Below are 26406 nucleotides of genomic sequence, written 5' to 3'. Positions count from 1 at the left end.
TGTATGATGATCTCTAAGAAGGAACAGCAATTTGGACGAATCAGTGTGAACGATCAACAAATAGATAGAGTAGAACATACACCTACCTTGGTACGAACGTCAATGAACATTGGGACCATTTCTTAGAAATCAAATGTAGGATAGAGATCTGCATTTCAAAAAACGGCCAAGCTATTCAAATGTCATGATTCATCAATACCCATAACAATCAGGTTACTACGATGTTGTTACTACCTATACTATTGTAAGGAGCTGAGTAGTGGACTTCACAGATGACACCTGCAAGAAAATTGAGGCTGTCGAAATGTGGCTTTGTCGTCGAATCCTGCAGGAATCTTATATCGACCACGTTACTTATTAGAACGTCTTATTATGAATGCAAAAAGAAAAAGAGCTGTTAACTACAGTGAAAATAGCCAAAATCGAATACCTCCGTCACATCATGAGGAACAACGGAAGATATGGATTGCTGAAATTAAGTTTACAGCTAAAAGTAGAAGAAAAACGTGGACCAGGAAGGCGAAGAGTTTCTTGGCTGAAAAATCTACGTATGTGGTTTAACACAACCACCACAAATCTTTTCAGAGCAGAAGTCTGCAAAATACAGATTGCCATGATGGTTGCTAACATCCGAAACGGATAGGCGCTACAAGAAAAAGATGTTAACAGAATGCAATTTAAGAAAATATCTTCATAAGTCACCAAAAAGAGAAAAGAAAAGACGAGAATCATTGAAATAAGACTGTGGTGTATTTCAGTGGAGTTGAGATACCCAATTTCATAGATTTGTGACATGATTCGATAATCAACAGGAAAATAAAACACAATGAAATAAAAATAATTAGAATTTGATAATGTATTTATATGGAACAGAAAAGATTTTTCATTTAAAATTTGTCTTTTTGTTGTTTTCTATTTGACTGCGTATAAACTAATAGTTATAAATACTTATGCTATATAAATATATGCGTATTTTTTTTCGATAAAGGATATAAAATGTACATCGGTATCAAGCCATGCCTTCTAAATCTTCCAGCTTCGATTAATTCATAAAAATTGCATACATTTTGGTAACTAACCGATATTTATTGGATATTTACATTTATTAGAATATTGCACACAATACCAAAATGTATAATTTTTTTTCTAAGCAATCATAAAGTATACGATCGATGAAAATTTAGAAAAATACTTTCTAGAGAGAGTTTCACCAAATCAATAGAACAAGATTTAGAACAAACTTTGTACATTATTATTTTATTACAAGATTTATATAAAAAAAAATTGTTATCAGTTATAGATATATTTCTAATTGGTTGATTTATTCTGTTATTAAACTTGTATTTTACAACAAATCTAAGTTGAGGCACGAAAGTCAAATATGCAACAGTAACGCCGAATTTATGTTACAACGGGGACGTGAACGGGACGGGGCAGGTTGAAGAATCGTCTAATATGAAAAGTATTGGCTGGTTAATCATACGACGGAACGGAGGGACACTAGGAAGTGCCGAGGACGTGCGATTTCTATTGTTCTATGCGCCGTGCCGCGTCCACGTCCCGAGTCTCGGTGTAAGATAAATCAACCTTAAGAAGGAAATGATCGGAGGGTATGGTCAGTCTACCGATGTTGATATTTGCTAATCTAGTCACTACTAGAAATACGCCGAAAAACTTGGCATAAAAGGTCGACAATTAGATAATCTAATCAGACAGAATACGTCACCCAGTCCCCCGGACTGGATCAAATACCGCCTGAGAGAGTGACGGATCTAGGAGACGCTGAGCCTGTGTGGCTTCTGGAGTGCATTAATGCACTGCTGGAAGTACAGACCTTTTTTATCTGCCTCCATTCGTGCATCGGTAAGCTGTATGAAAGGATGTTGCAAGGACGTATCGATGACATGTTTGAGACATCAGGAGACTTATACCCGATTCAATTTGGTTTATGGAAAGGGAATAGCACGATTGATGTAATCGTGAGGGTATTCGACGCACTGCGCAACAGAGGGAATTAATACCACTGGCCGGCCCTGCTGTTGTTCGATGTTAGGAATGCAATTAATACGCTGCAGTGGAACGAGGTAATAAAGACAAAGGAGAAGCTTGGGCGCGTCGCTATATTACGGAGTTATGAACTATGAATACGGAGACGGTATAACCGCCTTCGCATTCACAGATAACCTTGTTGTGCTAGTAGTGGCACAAGATGAGCCAGATCTCAAATACCCGGTACGTAACGCAGTAGCACCGTGAAGAAATGGATAGCACAGTACCGACTGTAACTTGCAGCAGAGAAGACCAAAGCCATCATTCTAAAGGGTAAAATGAACAAGCAAAGGGTGGAACTACAAATGAATACAATGTGCGAGGGAGTGTCTAACAAGAAACACCTAAAGTGAAAGACGTTACACCAGAATGGAAAGTGGGAAGAGCACGTGCGGCATGCCGCGAATAGTCCGCCTGCACTGGAGAAGGCCATACCCAACATGGAGGGATCCAAATCCAAAAGGAAGAGGGCCTTACAGAGTGTTGTGCATGATTGTCATCTACGCGGTGCCACTGGAATAAAGCGGTAGCTACCTACAGGAGGCTCATGACACGATTGCACAGAAACAAGTGTGCTGCGAGTGGTGTACGCCTGCAGGACTGTGTCTGTGATATCCTTATGAGCGGAATGGGACGTTTCATCGCTGCCGGTTCATCGCCGCCAGTTCATCGCCAGGCCATTTCATCGCCGTCCGTTTCATCGCCGTCCGTTTCATCGCCAGTTAGTCAGTTGATTTTGTATTATGGGAGATGACACGACACGACGTTAAATTCAGTTCAAAACTTATGACAATTAAAAAGATAAAAAATATTATTATATTAATTTACTTGTTGTTCTATTTCTACTTCCTCTAAATTTGATACTAAATAGTATTAAATTTGTAGTGTTAAATGGCTTTGTAGAAATATAATATGTTCAAATTTATGTAGTGTCAGGTTAGGTTAGATTAGGTCATTTGCTATAATTCCTAATTAATAATAAAAATAAATAATAAATGTTACTGTAGAAAATTGGTCGGAAATTTGGAAATAAATCAGTTAGCGATTAATTAACTGGCGATGAATCGGCCGACGATGAAGGCGATGAATCGGCCGACGATGAAGGCGATGAATCGGCCAGCAATGAACTGGCGGCGATGAAACGTCCTAGACCGCTTATGAGCCATCACTAGATGGTTCCTTCGCATGTGTTGGCAGTGGAAATAAAAACGAGCCATATGCGACAAGAGACCTAGACCTTGCTATAACCGAGAGAAAACAAGAAAAAATGAAAATGTCATTTGAAAGATTGCAAGAAGAGTAGAACTAACCGAACCTAAGGGATTGGGTGGACTGAGGTCACAGGCGCCTGAATTATTTCCTAACGAAAGTGCGCATAGAGCACGAGCATTCTAAGGTCTACCTTTCTATGTTCTAATTGAGGGCTTTCGTACTTTGAGCTTGACTACAGGTTATTTTATTTTACCTATAAGTATGTATACAAAAATTGACTTTATATAGGTGTTGTGTATAAAAAGATTTCTTCTTTTTTAAATTGTATTATCTGCTATTGAAAATATTGTCAGCTTCCTTTATCAAGATCTAAATTTTAATTTTAAGATATTTCGAAAATTTTGAAAGAATATTATTGTTAGTGTAACTACAATATATCGAGATAACAGTAGGAGTAGTGATTCTGAACTTTTTTTCTATCTAGCATTACTTCTTTGGCTCAGCCATACGAAATATAATGGCATCTATTAGTTCTGGAATCTCATATTCTGTGTTTGGTGTAACTCTCTATGTAACTATGAAAAGTGAAAGTCTAAAATACTAATTTTTGATGTACCAATTACAGACAGGTATTTAAAACGCAGGACAAAATGGAAGATCAACATACTTTAATTATGAAATGTACGAAATTATTTTATTCGCGTTGCACGAGATATTGTGACTTACTTTTTATAATATATTTTTTATAAATAAATTTATTCTTTTATATATTCTCTAACTCTGTTTAAACACAAACTACTTATATTATTTTTGTGAGATTAAAATATAGGGATACTAGGCGTTACTTTAAAACAACGCTTCATGTTGTAGTAGATATGTTTCGAAAGTACTACATATGAATAAACGTAAGTACTACACATCTGATAATTATCTAATTATCTGTCTTTTACACTATTATATAGTTTAACATTGGAAACTTATCTTTCACTTATTTGTGCATCTCACTCTAATTTAGTAATTTAGGGTTTTTATTAAATTTATCAGTTTCTTATACTATTCTACGTTAATATTTCTATTTTAACAGTTACTAATATTTGTTATTACTTCTCTAATTTATTCTTAGTAAAGAGACTATTTAAAGTAGATATTTAGATAGAGAGAATGCATGTATCCCATATACAATCTCTAAACCCTAGTAGTGGGATATGGGCAAATTCATTGGCTTCTATAGGTAGGCCTTACAGTAGGAATCCTGGTCTATACAGAAAAATGTAAGCGTGTCTTGGTTAATACTGTACTTTAGATAGATTCGGTCAAACGTCTAGGACATGATGCAGACACAAAAGATATTAAAGATATTCAGACATCAAATAATGTCTGCAAAGCTTTAGTGATCATAATAATGATAAAACCTCCAATATAACAAAAATTATGGCATCTTCTGAAGTAAAATGTTCCGCAAGCAAATTGAGCCTCTGTTCTATTTTCGGGTGAAAACTATTTACAGGTTAGAAAAATCAGCATAGGGTCTTGGAATCCAGGAATTCTTACAGATAAGAGAATTTAGTTAATAGTTGCGTTTAAAAGAAGGAGAGTATAAATTATTACCAAGTGGAAACGAAAAAGAGCAACACAACTAGGTGAGGGATAAAAATTGTACGTAGGTAATGTATGTGTGGTATGTAAAATTAACACTAGAAATGGAGTTATTGGAAATGGAATACTTTCCCATGAATAAATGAACAGTATCGTAGAAATTGAAAGAACAAGCGATAGAATAATGACTGTGAAAATACTTGATAAAGAAGTGTTGAATGTTGTGAGTATGTGTATGCTCCAAGTCGGCCTGGATGAGAATGATAGAAAAGCTTTCTCAGATCAATAATTAAGAGACATACTGAGTTACATTACATCAGAAGAAAGGGTCACATTAGGAGGTGATTTTAATGCACATGTGAACCAATCCAAGACAGGATATGTTGGAGAGAATACACTGGAGTTGATAATCTGGAAATAGCAACAGCATTAAATATGGCGATTATCAACACATTCTTTTAAAAGAGAGAGTCATACAATGAACAATTCCTCAACAAAAATGGGAAAGAAGAGAAAACTAATAAACCACTTTCTTTACCAGAATACGATTACTCTTTCGTTGTACTGTGATACACAGCACTCACTTTTCACTGCTGTTTTAACTGTTTCAAACTGTCACATGATTTACTGTCAACAACCATATTTGTACATACCAGATTCTGTCAGACTAAAGACGAAACGGCGGAACACGTTCTGTGTCACAGCCCAGGGTTGGATAGGATATGGCTCATTACATGAGCATTATCAACTAGAACCTTACGACTTCCTGGAAGTATCACCGAAGCATATAATACACATAGACTTAAAAAGGCTGGACTGAAAGGACAACTTTTATCTAGGGATGAGCCACAATAGACCTCCTAGGCTGAGTAGAAGTGCGTAGAAAGGTAAGCCCACACAAAGAAATGCATGGTCATAGTTCCGGTAACTTATGGCAGGGCTCATTTGGGGGCCATTCAGATTAGACTTCCCAAGGCGGGTTCATTAAATCACACTTATCATACCGACTACGCCAATAAGGATCTGGTCGTTGGCTCTTCTGGGCCTAGGCTATCCCGGCCTCTCATATCTGCTAGAATCAACAGGGGCTTCAAATCTGAGCTCTTCGTGCCGTTCTGAACGTGTAATCGTTTAGTTTAGTAAGCTTGTGATCTCACATAAAGCCACAAGTCTCTCTTGGGGTAACTCCTTCATTTGGCTCAGTTGCATAAAAGTCGAATCCAGGATCTGCCACCTTTGTTGGGCCAGTCCTGGGCACTTCCTAAGAGTACGTGGGAAGGTTTCCCCCTCCTCAACACATAGACGACACCTTAGGTCATCTGCCAATCCAAGCAGTCTACAGTGAGAGGTAAACAGAATGACCGCCAGAGAGCATCTTCTACGGTTTAATATAGCTACAGAAAATAATAATGGACTAAGTACGAGGTAGCTAAAAAATTATCATATCCTATGATAGATATTTTCGGTACCAAAAAACCTCTCCAATGAACATTTTAGTTACAAAACAGAGGAAATCGAGTTAGAATATTAAGTTAAAAGAAACAGTAAAACACATTTTATGTATTTTAGACATTTTATGTAGATGATATTATTTCTTACTTCTTTCTACCCATTTATTCTATTCTCTTCTATTAACTTTTAATTATACAGTTTATTTTTTTATTTTACAACATTTAATCTTCTGAAGAAAAGTTTTTTAATTTATTGATTCACCAACTTTAGTTAACTAAAAAAATAATTTTTAAACTCTCCGTAAGAAGCGATTCATTCTGCATCACCTGTATCCCATATTTTGATCTCATATAGTCAGGCCCTACATACCCACAGATAATTAGAAAAAGATTATTTTAATTTTTATTTCTTTTTATTAACTTTTTATTTATTTTAAAATATAGACAGATATATAAACTTATATCAAAAGTAGAGATTTAAAAAATATTAAACAAAAATCAAACAGTAAATGCGAAATACTAGCTAATATTATTAAGTGATTTAACCCCATGGTGTAATACATATCTGGACAGAATCAAAGACAGCAAGTGCCAAAATATCAGAAATCTCTAAAGTCTGTATTTTAAAAAGTGTTTAAAAGTATTTCAAGAGGGTTATAGACATATTTCACCAAGACAAAATTATTACATAATATTTGGCACCTACTCATCTTGAAGTCCACTCTATCTTGCTATATTTCAGTATACCAACCATTTTTATTGCTTAAATTCATATTAATACACTACCCTCAGCTATTTAATTATATTTTTCGCATGTCCCGAGGATCGCATCCTCGCGGGACACTTTTTTTCATTTGTATAATCTATGTATACTTTTTTAAAAACGCTAGTTACAGATCGGTATAATATAAATATTTTAGAGAATAAAATTTTAATCTCAAACGAACTGAACATAAATTCAAACTAAAAACGTGGTCGTCTGGAAATGTTGAGGATGGTTTGGGCAGCAACAATCTACTGGTACTGGGTGGTGGTTAAAAAAAATCCAAAAGTCCACAACAAAACAAAAACAGGAAAGGGCACATTATTCTTTATACCATTAATATATTGTAACATTATGAACTGTGTTCATTTCCTAAAACAGTTTGAAGATTATTAAAAGATTATACCCGTTGTGTTTGTTCCTTGATTATTGATAGCACAGGTAACACCTTCAAATTTTACCATAAATAAAAAATTAAACAAAATTTCTAGTGTTTCCTTATTGATCACTTAAAAGATACATTATCGACCAAAGTATAAACGTCACATGTTTATTAAGTATATTTAAATAATTATTTTATTCAAATTTCGGTTGATTGTATTTATTTGTTAACATTCTGTTTTGTTTTACTATTTTTCTTTTAAAAATAATTGGCGCTCAATTCTTTTATCAACTAAATATCCTGTTTGATTTTTCAATTATCTTCCATCCTTATTTTTTGCCCATTTACAAATGCAACAGCTAACTTAATCATAGGTATACAGGGTGATTGATTAGTAGGGTAAAGCTCAATAGCTCCGCTATAGTAGTAGATAATTAATAACAAAAATTTTAGCCACCTTTGAGCTTCACATTACAAAATTAGTTAGAATGTTACAGGGTGTTCGATAACACAGTGGCGGGGTACACTTACTATACGTTGACCTTAAAAACGAATACATAGGATAGTTTTACGCTAAAATACGGAATAAACTCTCAGAAAACATCAGGGCTAGGAACCAAAGGGCTAAAACAGAGTTGTTGCATCTCACCAACGATTTTGAAAATATACGTTGGACAAGCATTGCAGATAAGGAAAAGGAAACGTGAAGAACTGGGCATTCCACTAAACCATAGAAAAATCCTATATACACTGTGTTTCGCAGATGACCAGATAGTAAAGGCACCATGACGATCTGGAATATATGGCAAGAAAACTCGTAGAATAATATAGTAAACGGGGACTAAAAGTAAACGTTAACAAAATAGATCTGCATAGTAGGGGTAAAACAGGATCTAATATTACAAAGTGGAAAACACATCAGACCTTTTGAAAACTAAATATCTATGGTCACATATTACGAATGATAGCACAATGGACCGCGCAATACAGTACAGAAACCTATAGCGTAGTAGATGGGCAATATTGAGGGGAGAAATTAGGTTCTCTAGAATCAGACTACGTCGAAAGCCAATAAAGAAAAAATATTTAACACCATAATAAGCATTATATCCGGAGAATTATAACTTATGGCAGTGAAGCCTGGCAAATACAAAACTAGAATAGAGCAAATGCTACAAGGCCACATAAATGGACTTTTTGCGGCAAGAAAGTCCAGGAGAGGACGAATAGCAAATCACCGTATCAGAGAAATAATGAAAGTAGATCACACGATTGTAGATGATATTAAGTTGAAATAACTTATATGCTACAATTATTTGTTAGATTTGTAAAGCCAAAATGACCAAATTGATTTGGTAATTTAGAAAGAATGCCGGATAATCGAACTGTAAAAGTACTCCAGAAATGGATCTGGAATCCCAAGGAAAAAGAACAAGAGGGAGGCCCCATAAAGAATAGATGGACGATGTAGAGGACGACCTTAAAAGTCATGAACATCAGGCAGTTGAGAAAAAAAGTAGCCAACAGGGCAGAATGGAAGAATATCATAAAGTAGGCCAAAACTCACAGTGTTGTAGCGCCAAGAGAAGAAGAGCAACGTTATAAATGGTATTCGTGAGGTTCTTTTCGTTCATAATGGCATTTGTTCATAGTAGCTATATCTTCGAAAATGAGTACTAGGCCATACTTACCAACTCTCTAGCAGTGTCTCTGCATTCACTTGAACTAGCAACACAATGGTAAATTTTGGATATTTTACTCAAATTTCAACCAAAATTGAATAAATAATTATTCTCAGTTGTTATCCTAACAACAATCGAGTAAACTAAACTACTTCCTCTAATTATTTAAGACATGGAAAAACATTTTATTATACTTATTGACCAGTCCTTGGACAAAATATATTCCAAAGAGAATTTTGATCATAAAGTTAAAATTATTATTATTATCATAACTAAACATCAAAATCTGTGCTATCAACATCTAGGAAGCTGAATAGATAAATACACTTGTACATTATATTTGCACAAGTTTGTTATGGTTGGTCGATACTTTTTGTCAACTTACAATGTTACCGATAATATTATTATTAGAATGATGAGAGCTACTACGAGGCAGATTATGATGAAGATCTTTTTCTGAAAAAAGAAACAAACAAAAAATAAAATAAATCAAAAGAAAACAAATAACAGGGTTTACCAAAGACAAGGCTTACTTTATATGTAACCGTATACTGCGTAAGTAACCCATTTTATACACTTTAGGTTCAACACGTTGCATTTTTTGCGAAGAATGAAATACTAAAATAAATAGTTCATAGTCTGTCCCTACTATATTTTTTATCTAATACAGTAGAACCCCGATTATCCGTGCTCGTCGGGACCGAAGGGTGGCACGGATAATTGAAAAGCACGGATAATCCGAACATGTATTTCTTATGTATAATACATATATTATGTACGTATACACATACATATTCTTCTTCTTAGCCTTCTATCGTCCACGTTTGGACATAGGCCTCTCCCAACTCCTTCCATCGGTCTCTATCCTGAGCAACATATTTCCAATTCGTTCCGGCTACTCTTTTAATATCATCAACCCATCTCATCTGTGGTCTTCCTCTCGGTCGTTTACTTTGGTAAGGTCCCCAATGTTGTATCGTGGCATTCCAACGTTGGTCTTTTTGTCTAACAGTGTGGCCTGCAAAGCTCCATTTAAGTTTGGCAACTTTTGTTGTTATGTCCTCGACTTTTGTTTTTGATCTTACCCAGTCGCTCCTCTTTTTATCTGACAGTCGTATACCTAACATTGCTCTTTCCATAGCTCTTTCTGTTGTAGCTAGTTTATTCATATTCGCCTTGGTTAGGGTCCAGGTTTGACACCCATATGTCATGATAGGAAGGATGCACTGGTTGAACACTTTGGTCCTCAAATATTGAGGTATTTTGCGGTTCTTAAGTATCCAACCAAGTTTTCCAAATCCTGCCCATGCTAGTCTTGCTCTCCTATTAATTTCCGCACTTTGGTTTTCTTTGTCAAGTTTCAGGATTTGGCCTAGGTAGATATATTCCTGGACTTTTTCTATCTCACTGCCATTTATAGTTATGCGTCTGGGGTCATCTGTGTTTGTCATTATTTTTGTTTTCTTCATGTTCATTTTTAGACTGACGTATTGGGAGCTGCCTGCGAGTTCTTCTATCATAATTTGCAGTTCCTCGAATGAGCTCGCTATAATCACAATGTCGTCAGCGAATCTGAGGTAATTTAGCTTCTTGCCATTAACGTTAATGCCATAGGTTGACCAATTTGTCGTTTTGAAGACGTCTTCTAGTGCTAGGTTGAAAAGCTTTGGCGATATTACGTCTCCTTGTCTCACGCCTCTCTTAATAGGGATGGGATTTGTGTTTTCGTCTAGTTGTACTATCATAGTTGCATTTTCATATATATTATGTATTAGTTGTCTATATCTCGAATCTATTCTACAATTATTAATAGCTTGTTCTATGGCCCACATCTCGATACTATCAAACGCCTTTTCATAGTCTACGAAGGCAAGAAATACGGGTAGTTGGTATTCATTTGCCTTCTCTATCAATGTTCTCATTGTCAGCAGATGGTCTGATGTACTATATCCTTTGCGGAAGCCAGCCTGTTCCACTGGTTGGTAATTGTCCATTTTGTAGGTCAACCGGTTGTTAATAATTCTCACGAATAGTTTGTATACTTGACTGAGCAACGATATCGGTCTATAATTCTGTAGGTCACATTTGTCCCCTTTTTTGTGTAAAAGTATTACTAGACTTTCGTTCCAGTCTTTAGGGATCTTGCTATTATGGAGACATTTATTAAATAGCTCTGTTAGTATAGGGATTGTTACTGTCTTGCTTGTTTTCAAGAGCTCGGCAATTATACCGTCCTGTCCTGGAGCTTTATTATTTTTTAGTTCTTTTAAAGCTCTTTCTATTTCGAATCCCTTTATATTTGGTAGTACTTCTGATCCCACGTTTTTTATTTTTCTTTTGACGTTCTCCTTTGTTGATTCATTAGGCTGGCTTTGCGAGCTGTATAAGCTTTTGTAGAAGTCTTCGACTATTTTTGTTATTTTATATTTGTCCTTCTCTTCCTTACTATTGGCGTCTTTAATTTTAATGATTTTTTGAACACCCAATGCGGGTCTTAGACATTTTAAGCCTCTGTTGTTCTCACATACATATTAGTACCCACCATAAAAAATAACAGAAAAAAATAAATCTTTCATTATGAGTCTCTCATTTCATTTACGATGATGCTATTTTGATAAAACCTCAAAAACGCAACTTGAGTAATAAAAAAACATAACACGGATAATCTGCAGTACGGATAATCCGCACCACGATAATCGGGGCTCTACTGTACTATATATTTACAAGTACTCGTTCCAAAATAATATTTGGTTTAGGTTACTTACTTAAAATACCAGCAGAAATATACTCAGTGACATTATAAGTGCTACACCCAGAAGGAATAACTTCTTGAACTTTTTATATGGCAGCATGGTAGATTTACATCATGAATGACACGGTGATAACGTTGGCAAGAATTTTTATTACCATTTCATTTTATAGCATTTTAATGTGTTTGGCGACCTCATAGCTGAATACACTACTACTAAACTAAACACGTTTAGCCATTGACACAATGAGCAACACCTCGTTCCAAGCAACTTGAACTTCATGGATTAACTGTGCTAGAGTCTGTGGAGGATGGTGCAAAGTTGACAGTCTCCTTCCCATCCTATCCCACATATGTTCGATAGGATTTAAATCCGATGAACGTGGTGGCCACGGCAAAACATTAACGCCAGCTGCTTGGAGAAAGTCCATATAGTCCAGTTGGGTTAGACGAATAACAGGCCTAACCTTTTGCATTAGGAGCTGCCCCAAATTTTATTTTTCTAATCTTTGGGGGGGGGGGGGGGTCAATAGTAGTGTCAATTTAAAATCTAGACTGAATTCCGCTGTTGCGTTAGCCGCCATCTTGATTTTAAACGGGAACTGTTTTTGCTCAAAATTTCCGCCATTTTCAACTTTTCGACAAAAAGCATAACAACCAAAATTGTTGAAAAGGCGATTTTCTATCATTTCTATTGTTACAATTTTTTCGTGCCGTCGATATTTTCAGAGTTATGGCGCAAAATAGTGACAGAGCATAATTATTGAGTTATCCCGTTTATTATTAGTTTTACGACAAAAATGTTCCTATACAAAAATACAGAGAATTAAATTCTACATAATTTTAATCTCTTTCATTTTTTTCGTAAAGTTAATATTTAAGGTAGTACGTATGCGGTAATGACGCGAGCGTAAGACCTGATTGCTTTTGTAGCAATTGTTTTTGTTCCATATCTACGCCATTTTCAACTAAAATTGTTCCAAATATGATTTCCTACAATTTCTTTTTACAATTTTTTCATGCGGTTGATATTTTCAGAGTTAAGTGGGAAAATAGTAAAAAGTGGTGGGGGAAGCATAATTACTGAATTGAATCTTGTTTCCGAGCTGCCCCAAATTTTAGAATTTTTCCTTTAGGGGAGATCAATAGTAGTGTAAATTTAAAATCTCGACTGAATTCCGCGGTTGCATTAGAGGCCCTATTGATTTTAAGGGAGAACCGTTGTTGCTTAATTTCTCCGACATTTTCAACTTTTAGACAAAAACGGTAGGACCTAAAATTGTTGGAAACGCAATTTCCTACAATTTCTTTTCCACAATTTTTTATGCGATCAATATTCTCCGAGTTAAGGGGGAAAATAGTGGAAGCGGAGGGAAGGCATAATTATTCAATTTTCTCATTTATTATTAACTTTACGACATAATTGTACATAAACAAACGTAAAGAGAATTATATTTTACACAATTTTTGAAACTTCCAATGAAACACCAACCAAACTAAATACATAAAGACATATAATATAATAACTTATATGCATTAAGTTCACTTAATTTTATTACCTAGCGGGTTTTATTGGTTGAATTTGTTTGTCGATAATTAAGTTTCATGTCACCTAACATATTTTAATATTTCAACAATTTTTTTTTAATTTTGGGCCCTGTTGGGGGGAATTCCCCGATCCCCCCCTCGTAGACCCGACACTGGTGCTCTCGAAAAATTGTAGTAAATCGTAATTGCAACAATTTCAGTCCTTACACTTTTTGTCGAAAAGTTGAAAATGGCGGAGATATTGAACAAAAACAATTGCTATAAAATCAAACAGGTCTTACGCTCGCACGTTTACAGCATACGTACTACCTAAAATACTGATTTTATCAAAAAATTTAAAGAGATCAAAAATCTACAAAATTTAAATCTCTTCATTTTTGTATTGGTTGAAATTTGTGTAAAACTAATAATAAACGAGATAATTCAATAAATCAATAATTATGCTCTAACTGTCACTATTTTCCCCCATAACTCGGAAAATAACGACCGCACGAAAAAAATTCTAATACGAAATGATAGAAAATCGCATTTTCAAGAATTTCAGTTTATACACTTTTTGTCGAAAAGTTGAAAATGGCGGAGATATTGAGCAAAAACGGTTCTCGTTTAAAATCAAGATGGCGGCTAACGCAACGGTCAAATTCAGTCGGGATTTTAAATTTATAACTCTATTGACCCCCCCCCCCTAAAGATTAGAAAAATAAAATTTGGGGCAGCTCGTAATGCAAGGTCAAATGCTATCCCGACTGAGCTAATAGTTCGACGAGTAATATGGAGATGCGCGTTGTGTTGCTGAAAATGGAAATATCGACGGCCGTCTAGATAAGGCACTAAAGTGGCTTGTAAGATGTTATTAACATAACAAGCAGATGTTATACTGCCTCGAATAAACACAAGTGGTGATCGGCTATCAGAGGCAATAGCCCCCAAACCATTACTCCAAGTGTCCTGTGTACATGCATCTCAACATCTAAGCCGATAAATCGTCGCCCTCCACAGCGGCGTCTTAGGCAGGCCGCACACCAAAGAAACATGAAACGTAAATCACGTTTCATGGAAATAAAACACTGCTAAACAAATAGACGTCCGGCCATTTATGAAACTCCCCCAAAATAAAAATGTGTCATGAGCATGGATCACACTCGTTTCATTGGTAGGCGGACTTCAAGATTTGTTTCGCCGTGTTTAATTTTCATGAAACGTGTTTTACGTTTCATGTTTCTTTGGTGTGCGGCTTGCCTTTCAATCCTACCACCATCATGTATTCTTAAACAAAATCGCGATTCATCGTTGAATGCTACCTTATGCCATTTTGCCACCCAGTGCTGCCGTTCTCTGCGTCAATTCAAACGTTGATGACAATAGCCTGCAGTCAAAGGAAGCGCTAGTCGTTGGCGGAATAAAAGCAGCCCAAAGGCTCCAATGCGACGGTATAGTGTACGCGTAGTAACAAGTCTACCGTCTACTCCAAACCTAGTAGCAAAACGGTCTCGCAGAGCCAGTAGACTAAACGAACGTACATAATGAGGGTGGTTTGCCAGCAGTTACGTCACGTTTTACCTGTTTTAGCTGTTCACACCCTAATGCCGCTTTCAAGTTACCAAGGAAAACAGGTAAGCCGCGACGCCGACGTTCGCAAACCGCCCTCATGTGGATGAGCTGTAAAGCGCCTTTCTTGACGCTCTGTGATAAGCCTCGGTTGACCAGTTGGTCTCCTTCGGATTACTCTACCTTCGTTTGTCCACACACGTCACACACATGCATAACCGTCGTTGCTTTACAATTAACATGACTGCCATTTTTGCGATAAGTACGACAAACCCATATCTCTACAGGGTATCATTCTACCCCTTTCAAAATCGCTAACATGGTGGTAATTTTGGTATCTTCGAACTCGAGATATTTTATTACACTGAATACAATTAGACTGAGGCATAATAACTAAAAATTTCTGTACCAGTCGGCCTTCATAGATCAGTCTCTTCACAAAAAAAATTTAAGAAAAAATTTTATTTTTACAAAACGTAAGTATAAAAGTAAAACATTGACACTGTTATCATAGCATGCTTTAAATCTAGTTATTCAGTTGACAAAAAGTTAGATTCAAGAAACTATTCCTTCTGGGTATACTTTTTGATAAATAATTTTTTGTTGCCGAAACATCATCATACATATTTAAAAACAAGTGAGGAATATATAAAATTATGGTTTAATTGATAATTTGCAAAGTCCGATATATCAAAATAACTAAACATTCTATTGCGGATAAGTTTACAATTTTAGTAAGCCGAGCCTTTGGTTAAATAAAAATGAAATTTACAAATATGACAAAACACAAACCCTGTTGATACATAAAGACATAAAATGGCCAATTCTATTGTAAAGACGGTATGTATACTTTGTGCGTTTATTTTAAGCAAAGTTTGACTATCCTGTACAAAGCCAAAATGAGCAAAATTTTACTCATTTTTCTCATAAAAATGCTAAAACCTTCTATATGCATATCGCCCAGACCTTAGCCTTCCTTTGGAAAATTTGCGATTTAGATTTTATGCAAAAACCATGCATACATTCACTTGTAATCTACGAATTGCGAGTAGAAAATGATATGTATGCATATTTCCATTTTCATGAGATATCAGATGATCGATTAAATAAGGAAACTTTTATATTTGGCATATAAAGCCACAGCATCTAAATTTAAAAAAGAGAAAACAATTGAATAAAAAAAGTTGTTACAAACAGAATATAACAAATTGAGGTGTTCTTTTTCAAGCAGTTACTATAAAATCAAATCAATATTGCAACATATAACAATAAAATATCGGTGGAGTATGGTTAATCAGTGAATGTGAGTATAGGGAATTAAATTTATAATCAATATTATTAACAATAGTTCAATCTATCTGTGAAAAAAATATCGATTTCACGTAAAAAAATCTTATGCAGCTCTTTAAAAGTTATAAAAGATATTTATACCGAGTAGGTTATGACAAATCCGTGAAGACCTACAGCTGATTTTGATTTGTTTTTTTAATCATATAAAGTGAACAAATCATTTCTGCATATAAAAAATTTGTTATAATTTTAAAGAATATGGTTCAAATAAAAGTTTTAAATAAATTGTATTTGCCCAAACAGTGACGCTAGGGGTATTTAGGAGGTCGCAATCGATTATTTAAGGCTTCAATTTTACATTATATTAAAAAAACTTTTATTATTATAAAAAAAACGTTTGAATAAAGGTTGACCTTTTAGCTTATAAACATTAATAATTGATGTATTTATCTCAAGCGTTTCAAAATGGGCACACCGAAAAGCTGATGAAAAATCACAATTTTTTTGAAGGAACCTATGACCAATAGGAACAAATTTTTTTTATTAAAATCGTATATTGCCATTGTGTATTAAAATTTTAAGGGCTGATAATTGAACAGATTATAAATAATGAACTAGATTTTATGATCCAACTTATAGATGGTATGTATATGTATATGTTACCGTTAAAACCCGATTTCAGTTAAAACCCGAATTTACTAGGAACTAGTTTTAACTATACGCTTTAGACAATTCTAGTTTTAACTAGTCAAAACTAGATTTGACTGCTAAATTCAGTTAAAACTAGAAATCCTGAACGGATTTCATTTAGTGTACTTCTCTATCGATCTAGAGCAGAACCTCTTGTGATTGCATATCGATCAAATTTACCTGACAGCGACTATTCATTTCTGAATGCAATATAGGTTTCGACACAAGACCCCTCTTCGCTTTTATATTTTTACTCTTCTTCTGTTGGCAGGTTTCACACATTGGTATGAAAGTATTGATCATATCAATTGTTATATTTCACTATTTCCTGGCGGTTTCAGTCTTCAACCTATCCCGATGGGATGGGATCAATTTTAGAAGCTAGATATTTTATTTCGTCAACTTCAACAATTCTAAATCGTTTTAGTCTTCGATTTTGTAATGGTGTTTTCTTGGCAGACAGTTCCGCATTTTGTACTTCGACCATTAATTTATTGTACATGCTTTTGGTCACAATATTGCAGTGACTTTCTTTCTTCTCTCTCTCTTCCATTTGTAAAATCAATTCCAAGACACGTTTTTGTCACTTTCTTATATCTCTGCTCTCAATCTTATCTTTGATATTATCACTCATGGTGAATGATACACAGTGGTGTAATATAAACAATAAAAACGATGCAAAACAATCAACAGTTGCACACACTAGTTTGCTACCAACCGGCGCCTTCGTCATTAACACTACCACGAATAAGCCGTAGTACTTGTCTCTTCTCGCAACAATTTTAACTGGTATTCACTAGTAATTCCCTGTTAATTCCAGAAAAAATGATTTGGAACTAGTATAAGCTACTCTAAATGATGCAGTAGAAATAGACAAACCAAGACACGTTAAATGCTACTAGGAGCAGTCCCGAATCATAATTTACAATGTATAAACTTTGGAAATCATGATTTGGGATTTACAATATATGTATATACATTGTAAATTATGATTTGGGAGTGCTCCTAGTAGCATCTAAAGTGTCTCAGTTTGTTTATTTCTTCTACTGCAATTGATTGTAAAGGGCCTAGCCGGGTAAGATGGTGAAAAGTGCCCCCAACCCAATTTAAATTCCATATAGGCCACTTTTTAGCACATATAGAGGAACTCACTTTCTGAAATTTTTAGCCCCCTAGGTGGTCATGTGACCCCCCTAGAGCCTAATTAGGCTTTTTATGTTTTTATTTTTTCTCTCAGCCGCATCAAGAGCTAGCCAAAAACTTTATTTAAAAAAGTTGTAAGTTTCAGAAAGATCTAGATGAAAAAAATTTTTTTTATTTCTTTGGCGGGAAATTCGAATTTTTAGAACAATTTTAAACTTTTAAATACCTCTGAAAAAAAACTAAGACACTCGTTTTTACGAAAATTAATTATAATGTGTATTTTTGAACAATCTTTCACCCTTAATTTTTTCAGATTTTTAAAATTGGTGAAACGTACCTTTAAAAATAAAAAACCGCATTTTATCGTTTTTTTTTTCGTTTTTTGATACAATTTTATACATATTTTTCAAAAAATTTAACACCGTCACTAGAATAGGTAAAAAACTGAAAAATAATTGGGGTTTGCTTAATAAAAATTTTTTGTAACGATATCCATTTTCAAGATACAGGGCGTTGAAGAAAACAAAATTTTACATATTTTTTACGATTTTGCCGAAACTACTGGCAACATTGTAGTAAAACTTGGCGGGTTTTAAGAGGTAGTTATTGTGCATGTTTTGACATAGAACTAAGGATTTGATATTCATCATTGGCGCGCATAGGGGTAATGGTCTGAACTTTTGAAAGAAAAAAAGATAGTACGCCACTGACATATTTCAAATTAACAATCATTTTTGAATTCCTCGTTCAATTTTCAATAAAAAATCTATCTTCTCATTTTTTCTTACGACGCGCCGTTTTGCAGCAAAAAAATAAAATATCTTAACGCTTCCAAAGTATTCGAATTAATTTTGATAATAATGGATGTACGAGTTTATTATGTAGATGTAGAAAGTACTAGAAGTTCGAATACTTTGTAAGGGTTAAGATCTTTTATTTTTTGAATAAAAATGGCGCGTCGGATGAAAAAATAAGAAGATACATTTTTTGTCACAAATTGAACGAGAAATTCAAAAACCATTGTTAATTTGAAATATGTCAGTGGCGTACTATCTTTATTCTTTAAAAAGTTCAGACCCTTACCCCTATGCGCGCCAATGATGAATATCAAATCCTTAATTGTATGTCAAAACATGCACAATAACTACCTCTTAAATCCCGCCAAGTTTTATTACAATGTTGCCAGTAGTTTCAGCAAAATCGTAAAAAATGTGTAAAATTTTGTTTTCTTCAACGCCCTGTATCTTGAAAATCGATGGCGTTACAAAAAATTTTTATTAAGCAAACCCCAATTATTTTTCAGTTTTTACCTATTCTAGTGACAGTGTTACCTTTTTTGAAAAATATGTATAAAATTGTATCAAAAAACGAAAAAGAAACCGAAAAAACGCGGTTTTTTATTTTTAAAGGTACGTTTCACCAATTTTAAAAATCTGAAAAAATTCAGCGTGAAAGATTGTGCAAAAATACACATTATAATTGATTTTCGTAAAAACGAGTGTCTTAGTTTTTTTTTTCAGAGTTATTTAAAAGTTTAAAATTATTGTTCTAAGAATTCGAATTTCCCGCCAAAAAATAAAAATAAAAATTTTTTTCATATAGATCTTTTTGAAACTTACAACTTTTTTAAATAAAGTTTTTGGCTAGCTCTTGATGCGGCTGAGATAAAAAATAAAAACATAAAATGCCTAATTAGGCTCTAGGGGGGTCACGTGACCACCTAGGGGGCTAAAAATTTCAGAAAGTGAGTTCCTCTATATGTGCTAAAAAGTGGCCTATATGGAATTTAAATCGAGCTGGGGGCACTTTTCACAATCTTACCCGGCTAGGCCCTTTAGTACAGTTTTAACTGAATGTAGCAATCTAGTTTTGACTAGTTAAAACTAGAATTGTCTAAAGCGCATGGTTAAAACTAGTTTTTCCTAGCAAATTCGGATTTTAACTGAAATCGGTAACATATATACATCATACATCTATATTTATAGAGACATACATATACAGAGAGAGTCTGTAATTTGGAATAAATTCAATATCTCAAATACTGATTGTTTTTTTGAAAAATTCTCACACCCGTCGATTAGTATTTCAAATTGTCATTTTTGACATACAATAAAGATGTATACAGGGTGTCCCAATTTAGAGATATGACGTCATCGTTGATTTTCTTAAATGGCAACACTGTCAGTTTGATAGCTATTTTGATAGGGTGTGTAAAGTTATACACAACTGCAAAATATCAAATTTTTATTCTCTACCATTTACAAGATAATAGAAAATAACAAAGTTATATCTGTAATTTGGAGTAAATTCAATAATTAATATACTAATTGTTTTTTTGAAAAATGCTCAGACCCGTCAATTAGTATTTCAAATTGTCATTTTTGACATACAATAACAATGTATACAGGGTGTCCCAATTTAGAGATATGACGTCATCGTTGATTTTCTTAAATGGCAACAGTGTCATTTTGATAGCTATTTTGATAGCGTGTGTAAAGTTATACACAACTACAAAATTTCAAGTTTTGATTCCCTACCATTTACAAGATAATAAAAAATAACAAAGTTATGAAAAACTAGTAATCAAATAATAATTGAATTTAATTATTTCAATTAAGCAAATACTCATAATGTTGCCCTCAATTATTGTCAAATTGTCAATGGGCAACGTTATGAGCATTTGCTTAATTGAAAAATACATGTTTGAAAATTATTTTGGGTTTCTGTACATTACAAACTACTTTTTGATTACCTATTTCATTTTTTTATAAAAATTGGCCATTTTATCTAAACACAAAAATAAAAATGATAGCATCTAGCGCCTACTAGAGTAAAGGAACATACTAGGTACGTATACAATGAAATGGGAAATGCTGAAATAGGAAGGAAACAAGCAAATTAGAGAAAAAGCGCCCACATGTTTTTCCAACATTGCAATTATGCTTTTGTTATACTTTTCACAATGTTATGAGTACATACAGTTTACAAAATTCATTGCTTGTTGTGCCGTGGTTTCGAATGAATATGCACAATACAGTTGTATATTATTGAATTTTAAATTGAACCTATATTTAGATTTGAAAATAATTGATGTATTTAAAAAATGGAAATATATACAAATACAATATTTTAAAATATATAAACAAAAATTCTAAAAGGTAAAAAAATGTCTGTAACAATTATTATCTGTGATGATCGCTCTTCCAGCGATATGACAAAAAGAAAATAATTGAAAATTATTAAAATCTTGCTGATGTGATCACATAAAAATCAGGTTAGTATACACGGTGGGTCAGAGAGAATGGACTAAATTGTAAAAGTTCAAAAGCCAAAAGTATTATTTTGCTTAACGATAATTGGTCTAATTGCCGATATGCGCTTTTCTCCTGATCGGGGATGTAAGTTTAAAACGTCAAAACGTCATAAATGGATTCTGATAGATAATGACATTTTAAGCAAAGAATATCATGTGAAGTTTTTTTGTAAACCAAATGCTTTGTGAGTTATTCGTAATTGAAAATGTCCAAAAAACAAGTTCATTAATTTTTTTTCGAGAATAACTAAAAAATCTTACGTTATAGATAATATATGTATTTTTATGTAAACCAAAGTTTATAAAAAACAAAGAAATTTGTTTGTTTTATTGTAGCAGACGCAATATAAAGCGAGTTATAGCTCCATGAAGCCGATTTTTTTCTTTGCCGAAAACTTATTTGAAGACTTCAACGTTAAATGACTGAAAAACGAACATCTTACATATATAGCGCTGAGAGTGCTTAAATATACCCTTAAAATGAGAATTACACGAGTCCTTAGGACAAAAATTGAAAAATTTATGATGCAAATAAGATAGATTTCACACATTTTCAATAAAAAATTAACAATAAAAGTGACGTCAATACCACTAAAACTAAAACTTTAAGAAATAATTTTATTTATCCAACGATAATAATATATCCAAAAATTTGAATATTTTAGAAAGAGCTTTAGACACAAATTTGTTTTAAAAAATTTGAGAGGTGAAGTAAGTGAATATTAGACCTATACAGAGTGTTAGTAAATAAGTGCTACAAACTTCAAGGGGCAATTCTGCTTAAAAAAATAATGACAGTTTTCTATAGGTGTATCAAAAGCTTTTTTTAACATATTACTACAATTATTTGGCCCATTCTGTGACTGTGACCCACCCTGTACACAAAGCCGAGAGTGCTCAAATGGCTTATTGGAATGAGTAAAACAGATATGTTAAATAACTATGGTCTGTACACTTGTTAGCGTCTTATAATGCCGGATTTAGACTCAGCTATTGCCACTGCTGCTGCCGTTGACGGAAATATTGCCCGAAATATGATATCGACGCGAGTGAGGTGTTTACATCAGTTCCTCGCCAATGTCCTCATAACTCATTACCGAACGACTCACAAGAAAGGAATGTGACAACAGCATCGTCTTGCTCCCTTACTCACTTGCCGCTTTGCCGGCGGCAAGTGCGAGAGAGAGTAGCTGAATGTGAATACCCACTCGTATTCGCGCTGCCTCTCTTTTGACTTCCGCCACAAAAACCGACTCTTCGATTTGGGTATGTAGGTGCAATGGCAATAGCATGACGAGCAGCAGCGCGAGTGAGCTATTTACACATTCACGCTGCCCACTTCCCTGCCCAATTCCCTGTCCAAGAGGACTGAGTATAAATGCGGTATAACAATTTAATATCATTTATGAAAACTACCAAAGAGGAAAGTCGCTTTCTTTTGTTTTTGCAGCATAGTAACGTAACAATAATCTAATTTCGTGACTGACTGAATCGGAAAAAATAACAAAAAAAATAAATCTATATATTATGCGTTTGGAAATAGTTACTTTCCTAACAAGTGCAGAAAGTCATTCTTTTCCGCACGCGACTGCAGTTTGCCGAACGACGCGAAGCGGGAGTTCGGCAAGCAGTCGAGTGCGGAAAAGAGACTTTCTGCAAGAGTTAGGAACAATATTTTTTCTAAGAGTCTTTAAAAAATTACCAAATCTTAATCAATTAATTTAATTAATATGAAAATACATACGCAAATTAATTCTTTGACAAGGTTGTCAAAACCAAACTTTCAATATAATTAGTTAGCATGACGACGATCTTGGTTTCCATGACGATGATTCAAAACGACTGTTATTGTCTACCGATTTGACTTTCGAATATTATGTCAAAATAATTTTATTTCATCGAATTGTCGCGTTAATTTCATTAAAACAGGAACACAATAAGATATATTTGAAATAAATTTGTAAATAATATCTAAATATTAGTTTATTGCATGTATTATAATTACTTTAAGGCCATATATCTAAATTAACACGCGTGCGGAAAAGTAAAAACCGCGTGCGGAAAAGTAACACGCGTGCGGAAAAGTGAAACTTTCTAAACTAAAATGCGTGCGCGAAAGTAGACATTTTTGCACGCTCGTAGAAAAAGTATTTAGTATTTAGTTAAATATTTTATTTTAACGTCTTTCTATTATTTTATATTTAATATTCTACATGTTTAAAATCTTATCTGGCTTAATTATATTATATTTTAAATATTTACACTCTTTCATGAATTGGCGTCTTCATAATTATTATTGTTTTCGTTCAGAGAAACACTTGTTCTAAAGTCACAAAGGAGTTATTATTACGTTCAAATAGCACTTTTGTATAGAAATTGTGAAATTACCGTTTAAAGTACGGTTAGCCTAATTTATTACTACACGTGTTGGTCTCAATACAAAAGGAATACCACACGAGTTAAATTCCAATCCTAACGTAACCTATAGGGGAGTGCATTTAGATTTTCACTTCGGAAAAAATCAAACAAGATAAAACTTTCTGTAATTTCATTAAGAAATGTTTAATAAACAACATATCAAAAAGTTCTACTCGAGAAATGGGTGCTTCATTTTTTATTAAACAAATGAACAGCGAAGTTAGATATTTTTTTAAATAACTCCGAAAATATAATTTTTAGAAAAAAACTGACTTGACCATTGAAAAATTCAGAAAATTTTACAAAAAAAACCTTATATAAACATTTTTCTAAAATTAAATCTCTAGCTTCTGTAATTTTTTATTTATAACGCTAAAGTCACGCTTCTCACACACATTGGCGCACTGTAAACTAGCGTTGGAAGAAGTGCACGGTTGAGTTTTTTTAATGTAATTCTTTAACTAATGGATCAAAAGAAATTTTACAAATTGGACATGAAAGAAGATCAAATAAGCTATCTTATGGTTGTAATAAGAAGAAATAAAATGTATGGACATAAGTACGGTGTGGGCGGAAAGTGAGCCTTACATGAATTTTGTTTAAAAATGATTTAAAAATGTGTAACTAATACAATTTTACTTATAAAACTCTCAAATTTGCACAACTTACCTCTCAATAATCTTACTAAACGATGTTTTGTTCAAAAAAAAATCTCAAAAATTTAATTAAAATAATACGATGTCTCAAAAAATGTAATTTTTGAAAACTTCGTAGTTTTACAGAATTCCCACCACTTTAAGACGGTATTACTCAAGTTTGAATAAATCTAATACAATTTTTTTGATATTTTTTTAAAGCTTAGGATATAATCTTAAAAAAACACTGAATTATTTTAGTTTAAAAATGAAATAAACAATTTCTTTTTGAGAAAACTTAGAAAGATAACAAAAATGTAATACAAAAACCGAAAATTACCAGATGAAAAAATGTATATACAGAGTGATCAAAACTTTTTTGTGTAAAACTTACTTAAAATACATTTAATAATAAGCTTCAACAATAATAAATGTTTAACAAAAAAATTTTTTTTAGCTCTTATACAGTATGTCTGCGTAACTTGGAACCTATTGATAACTTTTTTAATATCAGTTTTACGAAAAAAAGTTATTCTTTATAAAATACTCTGCATCGTATATAACATAAGATGCAACCATCAAATATCAAATTTTGTTAATTTTGTAGGAAGTATGTCAAAAAATATGAATTTCACTCAAGAGTAAAGTACCTTTATATTTCACAATATCAAAAAATTTTATAATGAAAAGTTGTTTGGAATTAAAAATTATGTTCCAATATGTAATTATATCCTTCTAATCGAAAATTTGTTTTTTTAATATTGTTTCAAATTAATTATACCCAACATCATTACATTTTCACTTATTATTTATGATAACTGTTTTATTATTAATTTTATGAAGAAAGTTATTCGTCATAAATAGCTGTGCATGGTCTAACACTTAATATGCAAATATAAAATATTATATTTTATCAATATTATACGAGGTATGTAAAAAAATTATATTTCGCGCAATAAATATGTACCTTTATAGTTCACAATATTTCGATTAGAAGAGTGTAATTGCATATTGACACATCGTTTTTAATTCTGAACCACTTTCCATAATAACAATTTTCAGTATTATGAAAAATATAGGTATTTTACTCATAACTGAAATTTGTTTGATTGGATTCTACTTCTTTTTCATTTAAATATCCGCCATCTTGGATCCGTCATTTTGAAATTTAAATTTTTAATCTTTAATTCAGATTCAACAACCTGTTAAAAATAAAGACAATAAATGTTTTAGAAAAATGTTCTTTTTTATGTTCTTTTTAGAAAATCCGCATTTTGGATCCGCCATTTTATAGTTTATAATGTTAACATTTAAGTTAGGTTTATCAAAGCTCTCAAAAATAAATATACATATGTAGAAATAAATACATTTTGTAAAGAAATTATTATTTTACAACTATTTTTTAAGTTATCCGCCATTTTGGATCTGCCATTTTATAATTTAAATTATCAAAATTTGATTCAGGTTCAGCAACCTCTCAAAAATATCCATATATATGTAAACAAACAAGTTTTATAAAAAAAATTCGGATTTTACAACTACTTTTTAAGGATTTTTAGGAAAAAATCCGCCATTTTGAATCCGCCATTTTGAATTTGCAAATTGTAATGTCAGATTCGGGTTCAGCATAATCAAAACTAAAATAAAAACATTTTTTATCAAAGTAAAATGTTGAATTCACCCATATTCTTAACATTATTTATACAAAACAATTGTTATTGTTTAAACAATTAATAAACAATTAGCGGCGAAATTTGTGAGTAGAACTTTTTACTTTAACATATTTATAAACTAACAAAAAAAGTTTTAGAAAAATATAACCTTGTTTGATTTTTTCCGAAACATTGTATCTTTTCATTCTAATTGCACTCCCCTACTACGGAAAAAAAGACAGTCAAGTGAGAGTTCGTTATAGTCTAAGAGCTAGTGAACCTTTT

General features: G+C 33.1%; 1 protein-coding gene across 5 annotated transcripts in view; it reads right to left on the bottom strand.

Annotated features, from left to right (window-relative positions):
* Positions 1-26406, bottom strand: part of LOC114332176 (syntaxin-1A) — an 850840-nt gene that overhangs the window by 41123 nt on the left and 783311 nt on the right. For 3 of the 5 annotated variants that reach the window (XR_007697295.1, XM_050647246.1, XM_050647247.1), the window contains 2 exons: positions 9521-9591; positions 142-7443 (listed from right to left, as the gene is read on the bottom strand). The exons of the other annotated variants lie outside the window; for them this stretch is intronic. Coding sequence is in view for 2 of the 3 variants with exons in the window: in XM_050647246.1 (XP_050503203.1) it covers positions 7437-7443; positions 9521-9591 (78 nt within the window). In the remaining variant the exon portion in view is untranslated. Of the gene's footprint in view, positions 1-141; positions 7444-9520; positions 9592-26406 lie in introns of those variants that run through there. 5 annotated transcript variants of the gene reach the window in all.

This window comes from Diabrotica virgifera, chromosome 3, assembly GCF_917563875.1.
Source record: "Diabrotica virgifera virgifera chromosome 3, PGI_DIABVI_V3a".
Taxonomy (NCBI): Eukaryota; Metazoa; Arthropoda; class Insecta; order Coleoptera; family Chrysomelidae; genus Diabrotica; species Diabrotica virgifera.
The sequence above is the reverse complement of the archived record's forward strand: the minus strand, read 5'-3'. Positions and strand labels throughout refer to the sequence as shown.